The following is a 21,401-nucleotide window of genomic DNA, read 5'->3' on the forward strand; positions in this document are numbered from 1 at the left end:
TGGTTTGGACAATTGTACTTCCAAAAGCCAATGAACAGCAGCAGAAAATCACCATGAACAACAATAACAACAATATCAACAATAGCAGCAGCAGCAACAACCTTTTAATAAATAATATAATAGCATTTATTTCGATTGTTTTTATATTAATTGTAATCATATATTTTATAAATAAGCATTGTAAGACTTATGTTAAAAAACAAATAATTAAAAATATGAATTTAAATAATAGTGTTAAAAAAAAAAATAATAATAATAAAATTTGAAAATAATAACAATTAAATTTTACTTGAATGAAGATGAAAAAGTTTGTTACAATATGCTTTTATCAAGGATATTTTAGTGAAATGTTAAATAAAATAAATATTTAAAAATAACATCTATCATAAATGAAAATTATACACAATAAATAAATGGAAATAGAATATGCTTCGAAGATACTTGCGAATTTAAAAAAGAGTCCAAACAGAACTTATACAGACGAATACATAGACAAGACTTTAAAGGACTTATTAAATGTACGACAGAAAATAGTAAAAAAAGAAGAGGAGTATGAATTTGATTTGCTTTTAGGAAGAATAAAATTACTTTTAAAACACAAAGTTGACGAAGTTAAAACAAAAATGTCAAAATTTGATTTAGTAACTGCTTCCAAGCTAATTCCGGAATTTCAAGGGGATTATCTTGAAGTAAACAATTACCTTGGTTTAATTGAATTCTATCACGACACCTTAGAGAATGAGCAGCAGAAACAATTGTTAATTAAATTCGTTTTAGCTACAAAGCTATCAGAAAAAGTAAAAAATAAAATTCTGACAGAAGCCAAGCCTACTACATTTGAAGACTTTAAAAAACTACTCAAACAAACATATAAATCATATAAAACAACCTCAAATATTCACAGTGAATTATCACAAACAAATCAAAGAGGTTTGAATGTGAATACTTTTGGGTCTAAAATAGAGAACTTGTTAGCATCATTAAATGAATTGCAGATAAGTGAACAAGGTGAAACAAATAGAGAAATAATAGTTAAACTTAATGACCAAATTGGTTTGACAACTTTCAAGAATGGTTTAGAAGAGCCATTTAAATCAGTAGTTTTGGCGGCAAGACCAACAAAACTATCTGACGCGATTAAAATAGCTTTAGAAGTAGAAACAAAACCTAATCAGAATAATTTTGTACATATAGCCACAAGAAATAGAAGAACTTTTACGAGCAATTACAGGTCCTATAATAATAATAGAAATTTTAATAATAGAGAACAGAGAAATAATGAACATGGCACTAGAAACTCAAATAATAATTACAGTAGGAATTTCAGCCATAATAGAAACAACACTAGTAATAGAGGGTTTAATAATAACAGAGGAGGAAGTAACAATTATGGTAGAAATAATAGAAAAAATAACCAAGGAAACAGAGGTTATAATAATAACAATAGAGATGGCAACCGGGGAAACGGGGGTACCCCCGGTGGCGAAAAACCGGGGAGTACTCAACAAAGAAAGTAATTAGTGTAAGTAAAAATGAAGAACTTTCAAATTATATTAGAGTTAAAATAGGTAATAACGTTATATCATTATTAATTGATACAGGTGCAGATATATCATTATTAAAAGAAAATTTAGCTAATAGTTATATAGATAAAAGTGACATTTGTCAAATAAGCGGAATAAATGGGGGAATGACAAACTCGTTAGGAGTTGCAAAAATTAAGCTATTATGGGAGGATAAGGAAATAGTACATAAATTTCACATAATGTTAGAAAATTCAAATTTATTAGCAGATGGAATATTAGGTAGAGATTTCTTAACAGAGCGTAGCTGTAAGATTGATTATGAAACGTATACACTAACAATATCGCAAGTTGATGATGATGATCTGATAATACCAATAAATATGCAAACGAAAACAGTTAAAAACATAAAAATATCTCCAAGAACAGAAACAGTAATAGCTGTAGATATTGATGTAGATGAAGAAAGCGTAATATGTGGGAAAGAAATAAGAAAAGGGATATTTGTTGCAAATACCATTATTCCGTCAGAAGGAATAAAGCATATAAAATTTTTGAATACAACTGAAAAGGAAGTAAATATATCAAAATTAACACTAGGTATAGATAAACTTAAAAATTATGATATACTACATTTCAAAAATACTTTAACCGATGAAAGCAGGTTCCAGAAAATTCAAAAAGAAATTCAAATAGATAAGCTAGATAAGGAAGCAAAAGCTTCAATATTAGAAATCTGTAAAGATCATCAAAACATTTTTCATTTAGATGGAGAAATTTTGACAAAAAATAATTTTTATGAGCAAAAAATTGGAACAACGGACAAAACACCAGTTTACATTAAAAACTATCGAATACCACACTCCAGTTTACAAGAAATAGAAAAACAAGTTGACAAACTATTAGACGAAGACATAGTTGAACCTTCCGTTAGCCCATACAATTCACCCTTGTTAATAGTACCAAAGAAGAGCGCGGGGGAAGAGAAAAAATGGAGACTAGTAGTTGATTATAGATCTTTGAATAAAAAAGTTGTAGATGACAAATTTCCATTAACCAGGTTAGAAGATGTACTTGATAAATTAGGTAAAGCGAAGTATTTTTCGACTTTAGATATGACAAGTTCATTTCATCAAATTCCACTACATCCAAAATCGAGACCATTAACAGCCTTCTCAACAGATTCAGGTCATTTCCAATTTAAACGTTTGCCTTTCGGTTTGAAAATCTCAACAAATAGTTTTCAAAGAATGCTTTCAATTGCACTTAGTGGTTTACAAGCATCAGCATTTTTATACGTTGATGATATAATAGTTTTTGGAGCTAGTTTAAAAGAACACAATAGGAATCTTGTAGAAGTTTTTAAAAGGTTACGTAAATATAATTTAAAATTGAATCCAGGAAAATGTAATTTCTTGAGACCTGAGGTAGTTTACCTTGGACATTTAATCACAGATAAAGGTGTGACTACTGACCCTAGCAAATATTCAGTAATAAAAGATTACCCAACACCAACAGATTCTGACGAAGTACGCAGATTTGTAGCTTTTTGTAACTACTACAGACGTTTTATTCAGAACTTTGCTGACATAGCAAAACCATTAAATCAATTATTAAAGAAAAATGTGATTTTTAGCTGGTCACAAAATTGTCAGAGTTCATTTGAACTTTTGAAAGAAAAACTTATGTCGCCACCAGTACTAAGTTACCCAGATTTTTCAAAACCTTTTGTTTTGACAACAGACGCTTCAAATTATGCACTGGGAGCTGTACTTTCTCAAGGAGAAATCGGTAGTAATAAACCCATAGCATTTGCTAGTAAATCATTAAATAAATATGAAATAAACAAAGCGATAATAGAAAAAGAGTTGCTAGCCATTCATTGGGGAATAAATCATTTCAGACCATATTTGTATGGTAAAAGATTTATAGTGTATACAGATCATAGACCATTAGTTAGTTTATTTACCCATAAGAACCCATCATCTAAATTAACTAGGATAAGAATAGATTTAATGGATTATGATTTTGACATTATATTTAAGCAAGGTAAAATGAATACCAACGCCGATGCGTTGTCAAGAATAGTTTTAAACTCGGAGAAATTAAAAGACATGGTACCAACAAATAATATTAATGTGTTAACACGAGGAATGAAAAATAAATTGACAGATAATAAAGAAGAAGAAACACCCGCGGACACTTTACCATTGGAGACTGATCATCTTCATATATGGGAGTGTATTTCAATATCTGATATTAGAGGAGTAAAAAAGTTAAAATTTGAGAATAAAGATAAAACTAAAACTGGCCAAAAAATTGAGTTTAATGAATTTAAAAATGAGTTACATGTTAGATACAATCATAAGACATTATCAGAGTTAAAATTGATTTTGAAAAAATTGTTATCTCACGCAAAGCATGAACACATTAGTAAACTAGCGCTAGCGAATGATGATGAAATATTTAAAAAGATATCTATTCATAGATTTAAAGAAATTTTTAATGAAATACAAGAAAATGAAATCGAAGATTGTCTAGACATACTATTATATTCTCCTCCGAAAAGAATAGAAAATGAACAAGAAATGAAAGAATTAATAGAAGGATACCATGACTCAAAAACAGCAGGCCATTGCGGCATAAGACGATGCATAGGAAAACTCAAACAAAAATATGTGTGGAAAGGCATGAATAAAATGGTTAAAGACCATATTAACAAATGTAAAATCTGTAACGAGGTAAAAATTATTAAATATACAAAAGAAAAGTTGACAATAACAGAGACACCAAATACATCATTTGATGTTGTAACAATAGATACAGTTGGTCCTCTTAGACCATCCAATACATACAGATATATACTAACAATTCAATGCGAACTTACAAAATTTGTAGAAGCGTTTCCTTTGATAACAAAAGACGCAGTGAGTGTAGCAAAAACGATAGTAGAAAAGTTTATTTTAAAATATGGTTGTTTTAGGAAATTAAAAACAGACAAAGGTACTGAATTTACGAACGAATTATTGACAAATATCTGTAAACTAATGAACATAGACAAAGTAACATCAACACCATACCATCATGAAACTTTAGGTACAGTTGAAAGAAACCATAGAGTTTTAAATGACTTCTTAATGACAATGGACGGGAAGGATAACTGGGATGAACTATTACCATACTACACATACTCGTACAACACCACTCCACATAGCACGACTCACTATACACCATTTGAATTAGTATATGGTAAATTATGCTCTTTACCTTGTGAAATTATTAAAAGCAAAGAATCATTCTACAATTTAGACAATTATATAAATGAATTCAAAATTAAACTAAGATATGCACATAATCAAGCACAAGAAAATTTGTTAAAAAATAAACAACATAACTCCAATACACAAAAATATATTAACAAACCAAAATTTAAAACAGGAGACTACGTATATTTAAAAGTAGGAAATAAGAAAAAATTAGATAAACCTTTTAAAGGTCCTTTTAAAATTATATCACAAAACGGATCTAACAGTACTATAATTATGGACAATGTAGAAAAAGAAGTACACAATAATAATTTAATAAAAGCTAGAAATATGTAAACGTATATAAGAATATGTAAAACTATAATATAAAAATAATTTTGTCAATTATGATTACAAAATCATTTTTTTTATAGGGTAAGGGTGTTGTGTGTCTACAAATAATTAGTAAGTAAGGTCAGTAATGTAAACACACATGTGACTGCAATATTATATAATAAGAATGCAAGCAAAAAAGAGTTATGACTCATATATATGTCACAAATTGGGCAAAGCGTTAGCGGCCACTTGCTTTGTCGAAACGATCATATTGCAGCTTGCACATGTGGGTCATTTTTGTGAAGACATTTGTAATGTGGTATTTTCTGAAGACGATGAACTCTGTAGATATTGATATTTCTCAATATATGAGAAGTCAATATAAATTGAATTAGAGTAAAAGAAAAGCAATGAGACTTTACTACAAGAACATTTAGAAAATGCAAAACTACAAAAAAATAAATTATGATTGGTCACAATATGAAAATGTTGGAAAAGTAACTGAAAAGTGGGAGTGTCTTAGATTTAAGGAGAAATGTAAAATTTATTATAAAAGCAGTTTTTGTGCACTGAAATAAACAGACTTCTTTTGAATCAAGAATCGGCAGCATTGCCTCGTTTTTCTAACTTGTCTCATCAATAAAAATAGGCCTTGAGGCCATCATCCTTTTAGCGTGGCTCGCTTAAAAGCCAAAAGTTAAAAATACTAAAACAGGGAAATGAAACAAAAACCAACACAGTTGACATTTCTTAGCGGTTTCTCGAACTAGTGCTCTCAAGCCGGGAACACTATAGCGCTGCCGCATTTCGTTTACCACAATTTCATTGTGATGATGATGAAATTTACGGTGATAAGAATCTGCAATAAGCTAGGTTACTTGATGATGACGAGGGAGAATTTTCGGACGCCGAGTATCGTAATCAGCTATTCGTAGTTCATCAATTCTTCCTTTCACTCGAAGCATTCCAAAATTGTCTAAATATGGCGAATATGTGTAGATTCCACTCTTTCGGGATATTGGCTCGCCACGATGTAATTGCTTTACTCTTCTCCATAGGCTTCTTCTTGGCAATTTCGTATGACGACATACCTTTAAGCACCTCGCAGTTTTTCCCACTTACTAAAACGCATCGGATTAGGACTAATGACTGCTAATGGCGAAGAAGTAGGTTGCTTCACGTCCACGTGACAAATCAGATCGTGCTCGTTATCGCTAGCGACGTTGAGGTCTGTTTTTGGCCACTGCTCCTCAGACCCGCGCAAAAAGTTAGGCCCAATGAACCACCTAGACGCGTTATTAAAATCGGGATATGTGGACCATTTGGTGGCGTCGTCTGCGACATTGTCTGAGGAAGAGACCCATCTCCAATCTTGAACGCGAGAATCTTCAAGTATCTCACCAATTCGAACTGCGACGAACTGCTGAAATTTTCTCGCATCAGACCTTATCCAATATAGTACATTTTTTGAGTCGGACCAAAATATGCGACGATCCAAACGAACAGATAATGCGCTGGTTACCAAATTTGCTAAGCGTAGACCTAATATGGCCGCCATTAATTCCAACCGTGGGATGAATATAGGCTTAAGCAGAGCAACGCGTGTTTTTGAGGCAACCAAACTACAAGCAACTTTATTGTTTTGTATGGCGCGCAAATAAATTGCAGCGGCGTAAGCATCTTTACTTGCATCCAAAAAAATATGCAGTTCAATTCGCTCGGATGAACTTACCGAGTTATAACAGCGCGGAATTCGTATTTCTTCAATAAAAGGCAAATATCGTATCCATCGCCACCACTTTTCCAACTCTTCTTGTCGAATAGGCTCATCCCAAGTTATCACGGAGCGCCATATTTCTTGCATCAATATTTTTGCGTAAATGATGAAGAACCCTAAGAGACCCAATGGGTCAAATATTGTCATTACGACTCTCAAAATTTGTCGTTTCGTTGGTATGACGCTCTCATCGAAAATCTCTTTCGGGAATTTTACAAAATATCGCAGTATGTCAAGTCCCGGAGACCACCACATCCCCAAAACATTTTCATGGCACTCATCCGGCTGCTCAATGTATTTATCAGTTTGTTCGCATTTACCAGTCAACGCGAGCAAAACTGCCTTAGAGTTTGAAACCCAGATTCGCATCTCAAACCCACCTTCAGCATGGATGTTTCGTACAATAGTAGCAAGTTCAATCATCTCACGCTCTCGCTGGACACTTTGTAGCCAATCATCCACAAACGTATTGTCTAAAATTGCCTTAACAGCTACTGGGTGCTCTTGTTGAAAACGCAGTGCATTTTTATTTTTTATATAATTTGCTAGAGAAGGCGAACACGTTGCACCAAATGTCATCACCTGCATTACATACACCCCCGGTGCCTTCGAGCTGTCACCATTTCGCCACAGGAACTGTTGTGCAGCTTGGTCTTCCTTTCTAATGCGAACTTGATGAAACATTTCACGTATGTCACCTAACAACGCTATCGGCTGCTCGCGGAATCGTATCAGCACACCTAATAGGGATCTAAGCAAATCAGGTCCTTTCATAAGAACAGAGTTAAGGGCAACATTATTTACTGCAGCAGCTGCATCCCAGACCAATCGTTTTTTGTTTTTATTAGGATTGTTAACAGTAAATATCGGGATATACCAGGCTTTGCCACCCACGGAAATTTCATTTTCCTTCAACCTTCTTACATACCCCTTCTGCTCATAATCGTGGATTGTGTTAATCATAAATTTTTTTAAGTCGGAATGACGAGACATTTTAGCCTCAAGGCATTGTAAACGCCGACGTGCCATTGGTAGGGAATCAGGTAGCTCTACTTCATCATGCTTCCATAGAAGTCCAGTTTCCCATCGTTTCTCCAGAGGAAGGTATTTTGTTGTAGCCGACATTATGCGCTGCGAGCGCTCGTCTTCCTTTGAAACCAGTGGTGCAGTTTCTCGAATACCAACAGACTCCAATGAATAGTGTGATTTTACCAGTTCTTCCAAGCGCTTATCACCATTACAAGTGCAAAGGTGCATTATTCGTTGGTGTGACTCTGTAGTTGCATTGCCACGCCCATACACGGACCAACCAATTTTGCATCGAGCTGCAACGAGTTCATCACCTTCCCTTTGTCTAGTTTCTTGGGGAATTATAAGCTTTAAGTTGTCCAAGCCGATAAGAATCCGTGCTCGTTCCGCAGTGTATGGAACAATTGGTAAATCTTTTAGATGTTCTCGAGCAAATATGGCAGCTAAGTCTAATGATTGTACAAGAAGCTTAAGTGCAGTTATGGTACGCACATTTTTCATATAAAATTTCTTTGCGTTAGGCACCTGTGCGGAAATGCACAGGGCAACAGACTGCGAATTCGTTTCATTCTGTTTAATATCACCTGTCTATTGTAAACACAGTTCCTCCCTTGGACCGGAAATACCTAGCTCTTTTGCTAAGTCTTGCTCCATAAGTGTACAAGCCGAACCTTCATCAATAAAGGCCCATGTGTTGATAGACTTACCATACGCATGAAGCGTTACACCAATATAGCGAAATACGGCGCTCCGCTTTTCTTTCGAATGGAACAGAATAGGATTTTGTACGGCCCGAACATTAGTTTCTTTTTCTGTAAACGTAACAGAGCGTTTATAATGTGGTGTATGTAAGAGTGGATTATGCGCTCGCTTACAACCATCCACACCACATTGCTATTTAGAGCTACGCATGGCTTTGTTCAATGCACGAAATTCTTCACATACTGTCAAGCAATGCCCTTTTAAACATTTCGGGCAACTATATTTTTCTCGCTCGCTGGCCGCGACGTCGTCAGCGACGTTGAAACGTCAATCAGATTTGTACAAATGTATAAATTCAGTTTCTTACACTTGTGTTCTTTCTTTCTACAAAAATATACTTGCTCACAAGAGACTTAACTACTGTATTTATTGAAGTGCAGCAGACTAAATACAGATAAACTTCAATTAGGATTGAATTCAATTTCAGACTAAATACAGATAAACTTCAATTCGGATTGAATTCAATTTAATCTAGCAATTAACAAATTAAATTATTCAGCAAACTTTAAGTCTGCACGTTGTCGAAGGAAAAACGTAAAAAGAAAGAAATTCAGTATACTTTTAGCATAATGGGAAATAGCGATGACAGCGAAAAATAGTACAAGGAAGAGGACGAAACCCTTGGCGAAGACAGCTCAACGACGGCGGTGCATTCTAGAATTTGACGGCGGCGTAACACTATCCCTGTGCAAAATTTCATGCAAATCCGTCCAGTCGTTTCCGCGTATTAATTAAATTAAACTTTTTTAACAGGTGGCAACTCTTAATAGAAGTAGCCTATTTTCCAATGTAGGTCATAAGCAGGGAAACCCAAAATATGCACTTAAAAATCCATTTTATGCGCATAAAATATGCCATTAAAATAAAAAATATGCTAAAATATGCTCAAAATTTCGTTATTATTTCACGGCCAAAAATGTTCTTAATTAAAAACACAACTTTGCTATTTAAAAATGTTTTATTAGGAATAAAAACAAACGACAATTATTCCAAGGAATATTAAAAACATAACAAATACTATAGGTTTAACAAAAAGAAAAAAATCACAATTCATTCATCTGAAAAATTAAAAATTATACGAAAAGCCCTCAATCATTTTAGATTATTGTCACAATAAATAACAATATGCTGCATCAAATTTACTGATCGCACCTTCCGTACGGAATCAGCTGTTTGTCCTCGTACGTATGTATGTACATTAGACTGCATCACTCCCCATACAAAAAAAAATCGGTGCTATTTTTCCATCGGAATTATAAAATTTATTATATTTTAAGACGTCCACCAAAATATTTCGGAAAAATATTAAGATTTTAGTGAGCTGGACCGATTTGAAAATACCTCTAAAAATGGAATTTTATATGAATAAAAATAGTTTCTTAAAATTTTTTTTTTTTTAAATCCCCTCAAATGTCAAAACGGGTTTAGCTTATAAAAATTGTATAAAAATATTTTAAAAAAATTAAAAAAAAAAAGTTGAGCGGAATCGTAATAATGAGATTTTTGATGCTGTTTTTTTAACTTTTTTCAAAGATTGGTTTTTTATAGAACTAGCAAGAAAATTGAAATTGGAGTCGATAAAAATTATTTGCTGTCGCACGATGTTGTTGGACAATCTTAATGCATTGCGACTCCTCACAATCTAATATATTGACAATGTGGCGAATTTGTTCAAAGTGTTCTGCATAGTAGTGCACCGCTTCTAACCAAGTACCCCAACGTGTTACCACCGGCTTGGGAGGCATTTCTTTAATAATTGCTAGACGTGACGGTGCTTTTAAAAAAACTTTCTTGACATTTGCAATCAATTGATCCACTTTAGGGTGAAGATCCCGAACTTTCTCACACAATCTGTGTAGTGCATGCGCTAAACATGTTATGTGTGTAATTTTAGGGATATATGACTTGAGCCGCTTTCTTCATATAGGGCGCTGCATCTGTGATAAAGAGCAAAATTTTATCTTTATTGAAATCGTTGCCCAAAAACTTTATAGAATCGTCAAACAAGCGGGCGATCGAAGCATGGTCCGCCTTCTCCAAAACTGCTGTATTCAGCAACATCGTTTGCGTAGATGAATATTCTGTAACCAAAACACCTATCACAACATTTGCGATGTAACGCCCTGCGGTATCCGTCGTCTCGTCAATAGAAATCAAAAGATACTGATTTTGGATGTTGGTCTTTATTTTATTTATGGTGGACATGTAAAGCCAATCGACTTTACGGCGCAATGTCGTTTCAGATGGCACTTTGTACTCCATGTACTTCTCAAAATAAGAAACGAGAGTTGTATTCCTTATTTTATGTATTGGAATATCAGCGCCAACGAATGCTTTGCAGGTGTCTCTTATGAATTCTTCGTACTTTGAAATTTGTGTATTTCCACCAATAAATTGTTGCGATGAGGCATTAGCTGCTTGCTTTGACTCCTGCGCCTGATGCGTTGTGCCCTGCATGTGCTGTTTTATCAAGAAGACTCTATCCGACGCAACAGATTTGTTGCACACCTTACAATACAGCACCTGTCCATCTGTCTTGAGAACTGGGTATTGTTGCACGTAGAAGGCCAATTTTGCTGTCTGCTTTTTGACTAAATCCTGTAAATCTGACGGCTACTGGAACGTACTACTCAAGGCGAATTTATATAAGGTGGTGTTGTTTAATCAGCTGTGTGTAGCGTTTGATTGTCAAAATTTTATATTTTGCTAGTGAGTGAGTGAAATCGTGAGAGTGTTTGCATTTTCTGTCGCCCTTTTTCATTCGGAGAAGAATAGCTGAAATTTGACAATCACCAGCTAAAAGCAAAAACAAAATACAAGTAATTGTTGTATTTGTTGAATCGACACCACCTTATATGAATTCGCCTTGGTACTACTTATGTATTTTTAACACAGGTTGACGTTTTTCCCAAAACCAAAGCAGCAAATAGTCTTCTCTTTCTCGCACTCTTCATATTGTATAAACTACAATTGTACCTTAATAAATTCTACCCTTGCTATTGTGAGCGAGCATTTTTTAGAGCAGAGTTGCTTTTTTTAATATTTGTTCGTGTACTTTTTTCACATATTTATGCAAATTTTATGCACTTATCTTGTAATATGCAAAATTTTTTATTTAATTTATTCTAAAATATGTTAAAATATGCATAAACAAATATGGTTTAAACGGCTTCTTTTGGTATAAAAAACACATGTACTTTACTCCCTATTTAAAAAAATGTTCAATAAAGAATATGCTTTTGCATATTTTGGGTTACCCTGGTCATAAGCTATCTGTGCGCAAACTTTCATGCAAATCCTTTCAGTCGTTCCCGCATATTAAATAAATTAAACTTTTTTAACAGGTGGCAAAAACAGGTGGTGGAAAAAAATAGCCCATTAGCCATAAGCTATCTGCGTACAAAAGTTCATGCAAATCCGTTCAGTCGTTTTCGCGTGATGATTTTCCAAACATCCAAACATACAAACTTTCACATTTATAATATTAGTAAGATGCTCAGAATGAATAGAGAAGTCCATTAAGCCATGTCTGTCTGTCCGTCTGTCCGTCCGTCCGTGTACACTATAACTCGAGCAGAAAGTGAGATATCTCAACGAAATTTAGTATTTGGGTTTCCATTTATCCCAGGTACATAGGTTGGTATTGAAAATGGGCGAAATCGGACTGTAATTTAGAGAAATACAAAATCTTCGATAAATCAGTAAATGTTGAAGCTAATTTTTTCAAAATTGATGCTTGCAACAATTATTTACCAAGAAATACGTTTATGATAAAATTTTGGAAATGGGCGTGGCAGCGCCCACTTATGATCATATATATATATGTATCTCGGTAAACGTTCCACCAATTTGTACCAAACTCGGTATGGTTATGGTGCTTGTCACATAAAAGCAAACGATTGAGAATTATTGAAATCGGACTAAAATTGAGGCCGATTTTCATATAACGGTAAATTCCAGAAATGCTTGAAACTTCCATATTTCGAAATTTAAGGATTAAGGCTAATTTACTCAAAATTGATACACCCCGGCTTACCATGTAGCGGTAGCTTTCGGAAAGGTGAACCACATATCGCACCCTAAATAAAAAACCGGCTCAACTCAAAATTTGTCAAAATTTATATTTTTCCATAAAACAGTTCACAGACCGTATACCGAACGTCCGCGAAAATTTCTTCTTCACCACTATCTTCTTTAACTGGAAAAATACTACTAAAACTTTTTAGTTTTGCTTGCGTCGATTGCGTAGCGTCAACAGTTTTTTGCCTCTCCTGAACATTTAGAATTTTTTGAGTTGTGCCGGTTTTTGATTTAGTGTGCGATATATTTAATACTTGCGCCGGTATTTAATGTTCGGCTCCGCCGGAACTTAGACTTTCTTACATATGTGCACATGTATCTCTGACTTTAACTTCAGGCCAACTCCTTTTCAACTAATTTACAATAGCTTTAGTTTTATTCAACCTGATTTTATTATCACTCTTATTGTATTCCCTTTGAATTATTTTATCTTTATTTTATTATAATTTTACTTTAATTTACTTTGTTCTACTTTAATTTAATTTACTAATTCTTATTGTAATTTATTTAATTTTATTTCATAAATTCAAGTGGATTTAGTCAGATTAAACTGGGTTCTATTATATACTGAATTTAACTTATTTCCATGTCGATTTCATGCATTTTTTTCTCTATAGCACGCACATCTTTTAGTTCACATTTCTTTTATTAAGGATTGTATTAACTTTATTTTATTGGAACGAAAATTTTCAAAACGGATTAAACTTAAATAGATTTTTTTTTCTACTTACCTAGTAACAGGACTTAGAACGGTCTTTTTTTCCAAACCGTAGGCGATTCCGGTTAAACGGCAAAAGAAATTACACACTTGCCTCCTGTTTTTTTTTTTGTTTGTTTGCACGTTTACTCTTCTAGAAGCCAACCTGTGCTTTAATTTTTCACTTCAGTTATTTGGCGATCGTGCCCAGATACGTCGATCGTAGCGAAATTGCTTACTACTTTCACTCAAAAGTTACACGCATTAACGCGCACGCATTCACGCACAGGGATACGCTCGCACACATCCCCACTCATCAGCGTTGCCACTAACAATTTTTTCCCCCTACCAATTTTCTTCCCAAATCCGACCACAATCGTTTACAACCTAACAAATAAATTTCAATTATAAAAAAGCATTTTGAAAGCATATACTTCTTTTATTTAAGATTAAATATTTCGAATACAAAACATTTACATACATACATACATATATGTACTTTGTACATTTTAAAACAAACAAAGAATAAATAAATGCGGGTACAGTCTTAGGCACGGAGATGAGATCATTTAAAATTTGTATGCTTGTATAAATTATATACATACATGTTTTCTACCAATAAGTTTAATTTCTTAAAAGTAAATTTAAATCAATTAAGTACACATGCAAATCTTTAGCAGCTGACTACACATAGTGCGGGTCATTTTTGTTTACAAGTTCCTTGCATAACGTTATGCTATTGATACTGTAAATCTTAAGATTATTTAGTAGTTTAGTTTTCATCAAAGAAAGCGTTGAAAATTTGCGTTTTGCAGCCGAATAGCTATGGGGTAATGAAATTATATTAAATACAAAATTGGCGAGATGCATGAAGCTATTTTCATTTATTCCATTTTTAATAGAATAAACTTTTTCCCAAAACATATCAATATCCAGATCGCTGGAAATATCAAGGTCACTTAGCCTCAGTAAATTCCACTGCGTAGTTATTATATCAGGATGGCAATCTATGAGATGAGGTAAAATTGGTAAATTTTCATTAGAAACTACCTTAGCTGGTGTTATTATTTGTGCAAGTTTTATATCTTCACGCGTGAAATCGAATCTTAGATTTATTTGGTCCAAAAACATCTCACTTTTCGTTCCAAAAAAATGTTAGATATTTTAATATGATTATTTTCATTTTTATAAGCTTTTATTTAACTTGGTCATCCCGCGCAAATCGCGGAAATTTCCAATCGATTTTAAACTGATTTCCCGACAAGTTAGAGACTTGAAATTTTCAGCATACTTCCAATCACGATGACAATGCAATTTAATATATAAATGAATTTCCCATATGGTCCAGGGGTCTTGATTCAAAGGCGGTCAAAAAATAGTAAGATTTATGGCTAACAGAGCGTAATTTGCCAAAGAACCTAAAACCACTATAAAATTGTTTAAACTGCCGGCGATAGCGTAGCAAAGCTATTTGTGGCAAATTCTAAATATCAACCTAGTCTAGATATGAACCTCGTTCTAGGAATTAGAATACTGCAGATGTCGCCCCGCCAGAAGCAGTTAAATATTGCGCCTAAATATATGCCATGCTACAGCGGAAATGGAGGACACGCCATTTCTTTAAATAAAATTAACTGCTTTTATATGTACATATTAGGGATGTCAATTTTCGGGGTTTTGTCGATCCCGGGATTTTCGTGATCTGAAAATATAATCCCGGGATTGTCCCGAAATTCAGGTAACAGTGCAACACATCTGTGATCATCCTATTATAGTATTTTAAATCAGATTGATATAACAAAAAAGTACAATTTGTTGTAATTCATTTACATATTTATTAAGGCGATAAATCAGTATTTTCAATCAACAAAAAACAAACATAAAATTTGACAAACATATATGTATGTATGTACATATCCTCATTAATTTATGACATAGTTTTTGTACTACAAGTACAAATGCATATACGGTCACTCCCAGAAATATTTTGCATAGTTTTTTTTTGCAATATTCACGATATTTTTCATGGTATTTTTTTTTGTCAATTTAAAAAAATATATACGTATGTGCAATTTTGAAGTTGCTAAAACATCCCGTTGACATTTTATATATTTTTTTTTTGCCACAAAAAAATTCGTTATAAGGAAGAAAATGCCCAACATCGTCAGTAAAAAAAATTCAAAAATCAAGGGAGTTTTTAGCAACTTTAAAATTGCACTTTATTGTGTTAAATTGAATGGGCTATAAAACTGCATAATAGAATTTTTTTTTAAATTATGATTAAAAAGTTTGATATTTTTATGATAATTTGGTGAACTTAAACTTTCTCTAAGGTGTGAAATTTTGAATTACATGATTTTTGTTGTAAAATGAGCTATATATTTTTTTAATTAACAAAAAAATACCATGAAAAATATTTTAAATATTGCAAAAAAAAATCTATGCAAAATATTTTTGTAAGTGACTGTATTTGGTACAGCAGTAACTGCCTATGTAACTATATCAAATTTTTTAAATCACTGTTTGAGATCAATTTAAGATATTATCAGTATATTTAAGTAATAATAAAAAAGTTAACACATTTAAGTAAAAAAATAAATATATAAGTGCATCACCTATTCCATTTTGAGCGATATTTTTGAGGGGATATTTGTGATAAAAATTTAATTGGCTAACAAAAAAATTGTTTCCAGCAATATTTGTTTTGCCCTTGAGGGGATATTTGTGATAAAAATTTAATTGGCTAACAAAAAAATCGTTTCCAGCAGTCCCGGGATTTAAATCGACTAATCCCGGGATATTCTGGACTTAAAAAAGACCGGGATCCCGGGATTGACATCCCTAGTACATATGTATGTTTATACAAAACGTAAACAAACAACATTTTGCTTGCCAAGTCTTCTGTTCTCTTTCATTGCAAGTTGAATTATTTTAATATCTATTGCAAAATTTTTTAAATAAAATAAAATAACACTTTTTAATATACAACGCTTTTATGAATGGACTAAAAATTATAAAATAAAACAATGTAAAAAAAATATTTTTTAAAAACAAGCTTTTATTTAACCTGTACAATCAAAGGAATAAAATGAAGTAGTGTAACAAAAGATTTTTTAGCACGAAAATTTTGTCAAAACTGCACTAAAATGAATAAAATAAAATAAGTTAAAGTCTCGTTAAAGTTACTAAAAGCCATTAAGTGAAAGGAGTTATTCAAACTCTAATGAAAATTACTAACAATTTGTACTAATTTATAGCGTTTTCTTTTCTCAAAAAAAGTTCTGCCCTTTTATATGGGAACTCTATCTTTGCGTTGCCCTAAAACCTGAGAAAATGTCGCGTTCTTTATATGAGAATGAATGAAAGATAGAGTTCCCATATAAAAGGGCAGAACTTTTTTTGAGAAAAGAAAACGCTATAAATTAGTACAAATTGCAACCTGCTGAAAAAAGAACACGACACCTTGTGAAAGGGATGAGAAAAGAACGTGAAAATGTGACAGCGCTAACACAAGGCAGAATAAGTGCAGCCTTTTTTCGAGAAAAGAAAACGCTATTACTTCGTTTTTAAAAAAGCTTGTCGGCGAATTCAGCGTACACGCATAATTGGTTAGGTATGTATGTATGCAGATATTTAAATGCCGGTTTGCTATCCGCGCGACAAGCTTTTTTAAAACCGAAGTAAATTAGTACAAATAGTTAGTAATTTTCATTCGAGTTTGAATAACTCCTTTCACTTAATGGCTTTTAGTAACTTTAACGAGACCTTAACTTATTTTATTTTATTAATTTTAGTGCAGTTTTGACAAAATTTTCGTGCTAAAAAATCTTTTGTTACACTACTTCATTTTATTCCTTTGATTGTACAGGTTAAATAAAAGCTTGTTTTTAAACAATATTTTTTTTACATTGTTTTATTTAAATTAATATTAATATTGTTACTGATCGCATCTTTTTGAATAAAGTTACTCAAAATTAAGAGATAATGTGCTTTGCTAGTTGCACATAAGTATGGAAAACGAGAGCTTTCAGCTTGGAACTCTTTGTTAAGATTGATAATTATGGGCAAAATATACGATAGAAATAAAAAATAGCATTGGTTTCACAACACATTCCTTCTGCCAGGTCTGCAGATCGCATACTGTTTACTTCATAAAACCAGGAAATAAAATAAAGTTTTAAGCTATCCCATTGCTCAACTATTCTTAACACAACGCTTTCTAGTGAAAGCCATCGTCTTTGAGACATGCCCTTCGGGGCACAATAGCCCTACTGGTCGCAGTGCCATACCCAACTAACTATCTTGAGACATGCCCAAGATTTTGTGGGGTTCTACCGAACAGTAGTCCTGAAATTCCTTCAGTTCATATGTCCTCTTTGGATTGTGGCAAAAGAAACTGTTTATGTTGCGGCACAGTGTCTCGATGCTTTTCGCCAATTTTTTACAAGCGTAGCTTGAGCAAAGGTGAAGTGAGTGGCATGTGCACTTTATATAAAATAAATCGGTTTCTGCACTCAATATTGTTTTCAGCTCGCCCAAGTCTCCAGCCATAACACTGGCTCCATCAGTGGCCAAACCAATTCGGTTTCTTATTTTTAAAGGCAGGCAATTATTTATATGCAAAATGATGTTTGAAATATATATTTTTATAATTAAGAATTTAAAAACTAAATTTAACTATCCGACCAAAATCTTACTTTTCCGACCAACCTACCAAATGAAAAAGAAGCGACCAAATTTGGTCGTAAAAGACCAATAGTGGCAACCACAATATAACCAGTAAACAACCTTGGGTGAATTTGTCGACTGCCTTCCTCGGGGATGAATATGCCAGGGATGAAATTATTGGTACCCACGCCTTCTAAGCACGCAGGGTTGCTTTTGAGAAACAAAAAATAATTAGCTCAAAGTAGTTTCAAAAAGTATAGTGTAAAACGAAATTTATTAAATAATGAAATGACTTATTATGTAAACTATTGGAATAAAACTTGTTTCATTACCTTTTTTGTAGTGCACGGCCGTGGTTTAAACTCAGTTTAAACGCCCGATCTGGCTGGCTTAAACTAGGATTAGCCAATCAGATGTCAGCCAGCTGGCACTGAAAAACTGGCCCTAAAATGAGCAACTACAGAAAAAATACTTCTCTGGTGTTACTGCCACCATGGCGAATATGTGTTGCTATTTATTTTTCTTCTGTTTACGCGAAAAACAATGCAGGTAATACTTTTCGTTGAATATCATCAAGAATCTGTACATTTTATGCTTTTGTTTTATAATTCCTCGAATTTTAAGTGCTAGCAAGAACAAGCCGAGCCGAACATCAGAATCACACCTACCTGACGGTTTTGAAGTGTTTTTTTTTTAATAAACGCATGTCTTTCAGTTCTAGAAGAATTAAAGTCAGTAGAGACATATTTTTTTTTATATAATTACTGCATTTTAATTGCTTAATCTCTTTTGCACCAGAGCAACTGTCCAAAATTTCCAGCAGTAAAAAGTTACGAATTGGCACAGCAGAAATGTAAAATTTTCTTACCATAGTATAAAGTTTTTTTTCACCATAGCACTTTTCTACACATTGGTACAGGCCCAGAGTACTACAATTTTTTAAATGAAAAAATAATTACTTCATCACTTCCTTAAAATTATAAAGCTTTTTTTACTAATCTCTTTAATTATTAGAGCATTATAATATCATTTTACTTAGGGCTGCCAGATATCTCTGTTGACCAAACCGGGACACTTTAGGGAGGGCCTCTCGCCCCTTCTCTTTCATTTCGACGTGCGAAAGGATGTAGTGAAATTTTATTTTGACAGACAAAAACAAAAACATAAAAACATGAGATCATGAGATCATTCCAACGTACGCCAACAAAACAAAACAACTTATCACAACTAAAGCACAGAGAATTTTTCACAATGCATGAACCTTTTTTTTATTCTTTATAAAAATACAGTTTATAATAAATATATGAAAAAACATAAAAATAAAATTGTTAAACTTTGTGCTAAACTCGGGAAAATTCAATAAATTTGCATACAAATTTGCAACATTCTAATCAGACTTTTTATAAAAATTTTTAAAATGAAGTTTTGCAGCCCATTAAATTTTAGTTGATTTTTGGTATTGTTTTTACTGAGAGTTTCTTCCATACAAACTATGTTCTGTAATTCTTTTTATATGGAAAACACTGTGAGCAAAAAAAAATAAATGCTAAAAATCAACGAAATTTGCCGGCAACTTCAGACTTGCACTTTATTAATTGGCTCAAAAGCTACATGTTTGAAATTTTTCTAAAATATCTGATTAGAAATTGTGATCTAATGAAAGAGCCTCCGAGCCAATAATTTTGTGCGGCACTGTACTTATAGGTACTCTAGGTTTCATGAAAGAAAAAAATTTAAGTACAAGATAACATTAAAATATCAGTCATATTTTTCGTTGCTGAGAACTTGTTTCAAAACTTCTGTCTTTTCCTTAATATAATTGTAAAACTCTGTGCACGTCATTTTGAACGTATTTAGGTACATATACTAATCATCAACNAGAAGTTTAGAATTAAAAAAGCCTGCTAAATTAAAAAAATACACATATGAAAGAGCACCAACCCAACTCGTAATACATTTAAGTATACAAATTTTAGTATTTAGTATAGAAATAATCAATTCAAATACGCCCATATTAAAATGAAGCGATTTGCAATTACCGATTGCGATTTGCAATGACCGACTCAGCTACAGCCAGACATGTAAATGTGCATTTAAATGTTGAGTTTGAATCAATACCGCGCGTGCGTGTTATGAAAGTATTATTTTTAAATACGAAAATTTTTAAACGATAATCAAAAAGAAAAGATTCATGTTTACTATGCGTTATTTCCCTCATTGATTCATAACATTTTTCTGAATATTACAACGCGTTCTTTCTCTTAGTGTAGTGATTTTTGAACTTTTATTCAAATTTGTGCAATCAAATCAAAAACCGGGACACTAAAACGAAACCCGGGACATTTTAAGGTTGAACCGGGACACCGGGACAAATAGTCTAAAACCGGGACATGTCCGGAAAACCGGGGCGTCTGGCAGCCCTAATTTTACTATTTTATTATTGCTTAGTACAAAATGCACACATTTACTTACCAAACCTTTATTTGATTCGGTGATAGAAACAAGACCGAAGCATACTTAAGTATTTAAATTTGTATTATGTTTATTTTATATAGCTGTACACTGAGGGAAATAATGCATAGTAAAAATGAATACTTTATATTTTATTATCGTTTAAAAATGTTCGTATTTAAAAATAATATTTGCATACAAAATTTATTACGCACGTATTTGACTGTTCATATCTTAGTATGTATATGAGTGTACATACACACCCCAAGCATGCAGAGCGCCGCTCTGAGAGCGGTGACAACACACACATTCATACATAGTACATGTTTATCCGTACAAATCGCGTGCTGTGGTGTTGATGGATATTCAACATTTGAAAGCAACATAACATAGAAGTTAAATATCTTTTTTTTAGTTTTTGTCTTGATTATTCACTTCACGGATGCTTTTTGAATTGAATTGAATATTTACCAATATACAGTACTTTCGTTGACGTTTATAGTAAGATCGATTACGTTTCTATTTGATTTTAATATTTTTTCCCCTCAGTGTACACAATTTTTTAGATTTTGGCATTCATATTTTGGAAATTTTCTTTTAATAAGATCATGATTTGTCAAATGCTTAATTTTATTTATCTAATAATAATGCAGCACGCAACCCTGAATTCTAAGAAAAATTCTGAGGAAGGCCATTAAATAGCAACAACCCAAAAAGGTTGGCTACTGTCTATACTGTGGTATTTAGCGCAACATGTATGGATACACGGCTGAGACACGTTTAGCGGAGAGTTGCTGAAAGTGTACTGGCAAGCATGGTTGCCACAATTGGTA

At 32.9% G+C, this 21,401-nt stretch overlaps 1 protein-coding gene across 1 annotated transcript; it reads left to right on the forward strand.

Annotated features, from left to right (window-relative positions):
* Nucleotides 1–245: 245 nt before the first annotated feature.
* On the forward strand, nucleotides 246–5,652 carry LOC108363917 (uncharacterized). The gene is made up of 2 exons (XM_017617446.1): nucleotides 246–999; nucleotides 5,542–5,652. The coding sequence occupies exons 1-2, from the start codon at nucleotides 414–416 to the stop codon at nucleotides 5,571–5,573; spliced, it is 618 nt and encodes a 205-aa protein (XP_017472935.1). The 5' UTR covers nucleotides 246–413; the 3' UTR covers nucleotides 5,574–5,652.
* The last annotated feature ends 15,749 nt before the right edge of the window (nucleotides 5,653–21,401 follow it).

Source organism: Rhagoletis zephyria, unplaced genomic scaffold (genome assembly GCF_001687245.7).
Source record: "Rhagoletis zephyria isolate East Lansing unplaced genomic scaffold, Rhagoletis_zephyria_1.1 Rzeph_scaffold_01411, whole genome shotgun sequence".
NCBI classification, from domain to species: domain Eukaryota; kingdom Metazoa; phylum Arthropoda; class Insecta; order Diptera; family Tephritidae; genus Rhagoletis; species Rhagoletis zephyria.

Excerpts from the sequence above, each read along its gene's own strand:
- LOC108363917 (XM_017617446.1), top strand. The coding sequence starts at position 414 with ATGGAAATAGAATATGCTTCGAAGATACTTGCGAATTTAAAAAAGAGT. Across the intron at positions 1,000-5,541 it reads ATTAAATGAATTGCAGATAA|AAAATGCAAAACTACAAAAA; the intron begins GTGAACAAGGTG and ends AAGAACATTTAG.